The 7,197-nt window shown below is 42.2% G+C and overlaps 2 protein-coding genes across 2 annotated transcripts; one reads left to right on the top strand and one right to left on the bottom strand.

Annotated features, from left to right (window-relative positions):
* Positions 1-318: 318 nt before the first annotated feature.
* LOC122000479 (myb-related protein Zm1-like) lies at positions 319-1,188 on the bottom strand. Its single transcript, XM_042554869.1, has 3 exons — positions 1,031-1,188; positions 795-924; positions 319-723 (listed from the first exon to the last, which is right to left on the bottom strand). The coding sequence occupies exons 1-3, from the start codon at positions 1,170-1,172 to the stop codon at positions 348-350; spliced, it is 648 nt and encodes a 215-aa protein (XP_042410803.1). The 5' UTR covers positions 1,173-1,188; the 3' UTR covers positions 319-347.
* Positions 1,189-4,677: 3,489 nt separating this feature from the next.
* LOC122002467 lies at positions 4,678-6,006 on the top strand. Its single transcript, XM_042557644.1, has one exon. It carries the CDS (start codon positions 4,741-4,743, stop codon positions 5,839-5,841), a length of 1,101 nt encoding a protein of 366 aa, XP_042413578.1. The 5' UTR covers positions 4,678-4,740; the 3' UTR covers positions 5,842-6,006.
* Positions 6,007-7,197: the final 1,191 nt, after the last annotated feature.

Below are 7,197 nucleotides of genomic sequence, written 5' to 3'. Positions count from 1 at the left end.
AACTAACCAACAATTGGTATCAGAGCTAGGGTTTACTTCTGTGTGTTTAGAATTCAAATAGGTTATGCACATGTCATACATAATTGTTCAAGTCAAACGAAGCTCAAACCAAGTTCGAACGAATCTCAAACTCATAAAAAAAAAAAAAAATCAACCTAAACTTGAACAATCATTTCAACAACTTAGTTAATTCTATGCTCTATTTAATTTGACTCAATGACCTTATCAAATAAACTTGAACGCTATAAAATTTGACTCCATTGACTCATTCACAACTCTATATATCCAAATTTAAGATTTTAATTATAATTATTTGCTCTTGTATATATAATTAATTTTACAAATATTCAAATCTCAAGTAGCTCCTCCAAATAAGTAAACCACTCTTCCACCTCATCCAACATCCCCAACTCATCCTTACAATTAATTTCCGAGTCCACTAATTCATTGTGAGTTGCACTAGATAGCATGGAAGATTCCATCGGCGAAGATAACACCGTCGACGACTCTAGATCCGTAGAATCTATCTCCTTCCGATCTCCGCCGTCCATCTTATGCTCCATAGATTCACCGCTACCATCTTGACCGTTGGATCTCGATGCGCGATGAGCTTTATTAGACTCTTCGAAGTGATGCAATAATCTCCTCTTTAGATGCGTGTTCCAGTGGTTCTTGATCTCGTTGTCGGTTCTTCCCGAAAGGCAAGATGCAATCTTGGACCATCTAATCGAGCACCAGCAATTTCGATTAGAACATTTGAAAATATTGAACAACAGATCTATGAATTGATTTACTTGTTTCCAAGTTCTCGTTGGAGTTTGATGATGGTTTCCTCTTCGTCTTTAGTGAAGTTCCCCCGCTTGACGTCGGGGCGGAGGTAGTTGATCCAACGTAGACGGCAACTCTTTCCGCAACGAAGCAAACCTATCGCAAAATAATATCATCATCATCAGCAGCAGCAGCAGCAGCCGAGATTGTCACCAAATTCTATTGAATTGAGAAACAAAACGAGTCTAGAGACAATTCATGCCTGCTTGTTTCGGGAGGGCGCGCCAATTGCCATGGCCATGCTTGTTTATGTAGGCAACTAGCTTCAAGTCCTCCTCCGACGACCAAGCGCCCTTGTTCAGCCCAGCCTTGTCGCAGCAAGGCACTTGTTTTCGCATGCCCATCGATCACCTTGCTTAAACTGAATTGTGAATGCTTACACACTCGATACATGTGCGTGTTTATATATAGCTTGAGGCTGAATGTGCAACACGAGAAAAGTTGAAAGCAGCTTCTTCAGTCATTGTGAACGCTTGACTGTCAAACTTGATGTTTCTAATTGACTTGACGAGGATGAGTTTTAGGGTTCCAACAATTTAAGTGTGAATCGCCTTCACTTGTTCAACGATATCACCAATAGCTGTTTGATGATTTGTTCTCACAGTTTGTCATCAGATTATGTGATTAGTAGTATAATAATACTACGGAAAGGGGCTTAATCTTGTTGTTGCTTGTTCAAATAACGAATAATCTCAATGTTCAAAGGCTCGACCCCAATCTCAAACAAATTAATTATCTTGTTGCCTTAGACACATAACTGCATTCCCTCTTCTCGAATGACTGTGTTGACATTAATATGTATGAACTATTAAGACTTTAAACTTGCCTGACCTCGTCAATGCCAAGGATTCTTGTGCTAGAATAATGTTTTTTGTGATTTATTTCTTTTTAGAGAGTATGAGACTTTAAATTTATTCGACCTCCATAATGACATGATATTATTCATTTTGAGTCTAGATCCTTATAGTTGTGCTCTTGGATTCTCCTCGCAAGCATTCACGTTTGTTTACTTTTAACTTGCTTTGGATCTACCATCAACTTCGTTCAAGATAATCCCACATGGCAACTGGTCTAGACTATAACTCTGATATCATTTGCTATGCCCAAAGGATATTCACATACCTCCATAATGATATGCTATTGCCTACTTTGGATCTAGACCCTCATGACTTTGCTCTTAGGCTCTCCCCGTAAGCATCCACGTTCGTTCACTCTTGACCTACTTCGGGCCTCTCCGCGAACATTCAGTCAACCTAACATGTTCCAGGTGTACCCTCAACTTCGTTCAAGATCATCCGACATAACATCTGGTTTAGATCATAGCTTTGATACTATTTGCTATACCCAAAGGATGTTCACATACCTCTACAATGACTTGATATTGTCCACTTTGAACCTAAACCCTTATAACTTTGCTCTTGGACTCTCCTCGCAAGCATCCATGTTCGTTCACTCTTGATCTGTTTCGGGTCTCCCTGTGAACATCCGGTCAACCTGACTTGCTCCGGACTTACCCTCAACTTCATTCAAAATCACCCGACATGACATTTGGTCTAGATCATAGCTCTGATATCATTTGTTATGCCCCAAAGGATGTTCACATATCTCCATAATAATATGATATTATCTACTTTGAGACTAGACTCTCGTGCATTTATTCTTGGACTCTATCTAAAAGGTTTCATATATATCCTTTTAAATCTATAATTTTTTTCTAAATCTAAACTTTAATTGAATTCCAACCGCTTAATTGTGGAGCTAATTTCAGTTTTGTTTCGATGTTGATGGAGAGTCAATAGTGTTTCAGGTCAACTCAAGTTATTCTACCTTCTCGTCGTGTTGCACGCCTAGGAGAATTATTATAGCCATAAAGTGGCATATTGCCTGTAATTATCAGGCAAATATTTTAGACATAAATATTAGATTTAACAAATTAACTGACTCAACCGTCAAAGTCCCTGGATTTATATAAAATTATTGTAACATGAATATATAAACAATCCTTGGAATATGATAGATACTCCATATCTATATCGCAATTTTAAATTGTTCCAAGCGATACTATTGCAAGGAAACTAAAGGTAATGTTTCGAAGACTAATTGAAGGATATAGTTGACTAATTTTTTTTATTACATTATTGATGCGGCAGAAATCTACCATCTCATTTGATACTTAAGTCATCATAGTGCCTAAAGATACAATGGAAATAGAGAAAGTAAAGAGAGAGAGTCCGAGAGACCTGCCGTTTTTTACACACAATATATACCTGATATTCATAGCTGCGAGCTTAAAGATTAGGGATAAGTGGATATCACATCATAGGCTAAATCTGGCTAAAGAACTTGGATGACCTGGAGGGCTTGGTCTAGTGACTCTGAAACTCGATAGGTCGGGTCGGTAGGTTGGACTTACTAGACAGAGCGACAACCCGAATCAGCTCGATAGTTCAACTCTGCTCGGTAGCTCGGTCAAGTATAAGTATAACTGGTGACTCGCTAAGATGACTGAATTAGCTTAGGACAGGACCACATAGATGTGTAGATCTTGAATATATTTTAAATAATATATAGTGAAAGTCTTCCGCGTCAATCGTAGAGAAGGCAGCCGAACTATATTAAAAATGTTTCTATTAAGATTATTGAAATATTGTCCACGAACCAAATGTGAAAACTAATGTGAATATAGAAATGATATTTGTTAGGTCCATGACTCTTTTCTAGTATTATACCTCTTTCAATGATGTGAATGCCCTTTACAACTAGCAAAGGAAAGATCAATGACCTTTGACTAGATTGCTTTATATATATGACAACCAATTCAATAATTATGTGACTAAATTTAATCAATTAGTTATTTAATTAATTAATAAAAGATAAGTATGAGAGTGAACAAGCATTTAATGAACATGAGTGACAACACACTCAATGAGACTCACATGACCAAAAGTTGCAAAATTTTTAATTTTTATAACTTGAGGTGATTCTTCCAATTGCTCCACTATAATTGGATGCTAAGGGGATAATATAAATAAGTTCTTTTTATAAAAAAAGAATAAATTTTTCATCCAAATCCATACAAAGAACCAATGGAAATTTTCATTGTACCCTATGTTTATCCATTTTAGAAAAAATGCCCTTGTTATTGTATCAACAATGTTCCCAAACATGTAATATTTAAATTATTTTTTATTATTTTATTCTTATTTTAGTAATATTGTTTTTTTATTTTTCCTCCGTTTTTACAAAAGGTTAGGGAACATTTTTAAAATTAGAGAAAATTTTATAATTATCTTGGATTTCTTTTTAATTTTAGAATAAATTTTTAAATTTTTTAAAATTTTATAAATGCCCTTCATTATATTTCCTCTCACCCCTTTTATTATTTGAGAGGAGTAGAGGGAAGGGTTAATAAAGAGAAAGGTGAACTTTGAACCCTATTTAGAAAAGGGAGAGGTAAAGAAAAGGAAGGCTAGATCAAACTTTAATCTTCCTTATCCTCGAAAAGGAAGATTTTTTTAATCCCAATTTAACTCACTATTTTAAAAATTAAATTAATATCTAATTTAAGAAATAAGATATTTTCATCTTTATATATTAAACTTTTGTCCCTCTTAAATAAAAAAATATAAATACTTTACTTATTCTATTTTCGTTTTTTTTCTTTCCTTCTAGATCTTTCCCTCGTCCAATCCAAACATAGCCAATAGTTAAAGTTATGGAAATTTGTCAATGGGCAAAATATAATAACAGTTTCGGTGAGGGTTTAGTCGTAAAAGGCAAAAGAAAATCGATTAATTAATAAAATAAATAAATCGATTTGGCTACCAAATGAAACCAAACCTTCCGTCTTTGCCGATCCGTTCGCCTATTTATTTTCCCCCTTCGAATTCCGATGAACGGCGATAGCCCGCGATGCATTTTCCACGGAAGAAGCCCCCGCAGGCCGCCGCCGGTGGCGGCTCTGGCGTATCTAGGATCGTCTCCTGCCTCCGCCCCGACGGCGGCGGCGGCGGCGGCGGCGGATCGCTTGTCGTGCAGACTGGGTTCCCAACCTCCCTCGCCGACCTCTTCCTCAAAAACCGCAGCAGGCTGAAGGTCCCCTCGCGGAAGAAGAGGAAGAAGCTTCCGGAAACCACCGCTTCCTCATCCGCCGACGCCGACGCCCCAGACCACGTGGCAGCTTTCGCGGCGCCGCCTTGGGGTAATGCCGACGCAGTCTCGGCGGTCCGCCAGAAGGATACGGGGTTCGGGATTGCGTCCGGGACGCTTTTGATCGTGGCGGGGGTGATGCTGGCTCTGGCTATCGAAAGGAACAAACTTGTCGGAGGGATCATGCTCTTCGCCGTCGTCCTGTGGCTACTCGATTCGCTAGGGTTTCGGCATCTCAGATCGAGGACGCCCCGCTCAGATGCATCGAGTACCGCCTCCGGAAGGTGGAATTTGCAAGGCAGAGGATTCGTCTCCCCCATCAGAGAGATTGGGATCGATAGCTGCTCAGATTCGGCAGGATCAGACAGCAGTTCGCTGGATTCAATGGACCAGCACCAAAAAAGGCAGTTTTTGTTGGAAAAAAGAGATTTTTCGGCGATTAGGAAGGCCCAAACCCCCAAAAAACTCCTCAGCAAATTAGTTCCAAAGAAGTTCAATGCTCAAAGGAGAAATAATACCAACCAAAACGATCTTTTTTCATCCCCGAGTGGGAAAGATGACTTCAATGGCGTCACTGAAATAGAAGAAGAAGAATCAACAAATACAAGCGATGATTCTGACGATTCATCAGCGTTCTGTATCAGAGATGTCCTAGGGATCAATGCCTCTGCTGAGTCGATTCAAGAGCATGGCAGTGGAACTCAAGCAAGGAGTTCTCGGCAATTGGTATTCTGTGCAGTTGTTCTTCTGGGGCTTTGTGGTGGAAAGTGTGTGGCTCTTGTGCTAATTCTCTCGTGGTTTCTACTTCAGAAATCAGTGAACGGCTTTTGGAGCAGAGAAAAGTACTTGATTAAATTTTTTTGATCTCGCAGATGATGATGAGGCTTACAGTGTGTGAGATTACTAATTTAAAGATACAGATATTGTACATTATCGTCACTGCTTCTTATGATTTGGTTATCCTTTTTGAGATTGTGTAAGAATGAAACACTGAAGTGAAATATGAAGCATCAATAGTATTTATTGGTTTCGCTCGAGATAATTTCTGTGGGTGTTCCTGTATAATCAATCCAGTAGTTGATGGTTGTTTCTGTCATTTGATGGATGAATAATGATGCTAATGGCGTTGTGATGTTAGATCGATCGATGGCAACGGATTCTTCACGGACGCAACCAACCCAAACGTGTCTCGCTCATCTCCGCCGGCGTCGATACCTCCGGCGGCTCTCAGTTGGAGTGGTGGAACAGAAGACGAGGCAGCGCCTCCGTCACGGTTGACGACTGCCGACGGGCAGTTCCTCCTGCCATGATCAAACGGCAAGAACCCTTCGAACTCAAACCCCCTGGCGATTCGTTGACTCGCCTTCGAGTATGGCGAAGAGGGAGAGCGCCTGGAGGACACGGCGCCGGTGCAAACGAGGGCGGTGGAGAGAGAGAGGGCGTCGAGGAGGAGTCGCGGGTGAGGTCAGCGAGTGTGAGGTCGTGGAGAGCGGCGTTGAAGGTCTTGAGGTCGACGATGAGCCCGGCGGCGGGTGAAGAGCGAGGGCCTTGGCGTGCTCGCCGGGTTGTGTGGTGAAAAGGGGCAGATCTGGGGCGACGCTGTCGCCGTCCATGAGGAGGAGCAGGGAAAGGGCAGCGTCGAGCTCGCCGGCGCGAGCACGGGAGGCGACGATAGTGGAATAATTCACGGGACCGTGGGCGGGGCGACGGAGGCGGCGCATCTCGTGGAGGAGGCCGAGGGCGAGGGGTGACTGCTCGGCGCGGACGAGAGGACGACATCGAAGGCGAAGACGGAGGGTGGTTAGTCCGCGGCTTCGAACATCCAGTCGAGGTGGACGAGGAAGCGGCGGTAATCGAGCTCTCGTAGAGAGTAGGGAGACCATGAAGCGCTGGGATAGGAGATGGTCGCCGAGGTAGAGGACATGACGGCGTGGAGCTCATCGGAAGGGATGGTTGGTCAGAGTTTGAGAAGGGAGGCCGTGTCGACGGTGCGATCGATGTAGTCCGGGCAGCTGCGTCGGCGGCGGGGATGGAGGTCGGGGCTTAGCCATACATCTCGACCGCCGGCGGCGGCGGCGGCGGAGTAGAAGATGCGAGGGTAGGGGAAGCCGCCATTTCCGGTCCGGGAGGTGCGAACCGTCAATCGTTTATTTGCTCGCTTCCGGTTTTGCAACTGGGGAATTTTTCAATTTGACCCCCAAGAGTTTTAATTTTCTTAAC

The sequence above is a fragment of the Zingiber officinale genome, chromosome 7A (genome assembly GCF_018446385.1).
Source record: "Zingiber officinale cultivar Zhangliang chromosome 7A, Zo_v1.1, whole genome shotgun sequence".
In the NCBI taxonomy this organism is placed as follows: Eukaryota; Viridiplantae; Streptophyta; class Magnoliopsida; order Zingiberales; family Zingiberaceae; genus Zingiber; species Zingiber officinale.
Note: the sequence above shows the minus strand (reverse complement) of the source record. Positions and strands in the feature narration are given on the sequence as shown.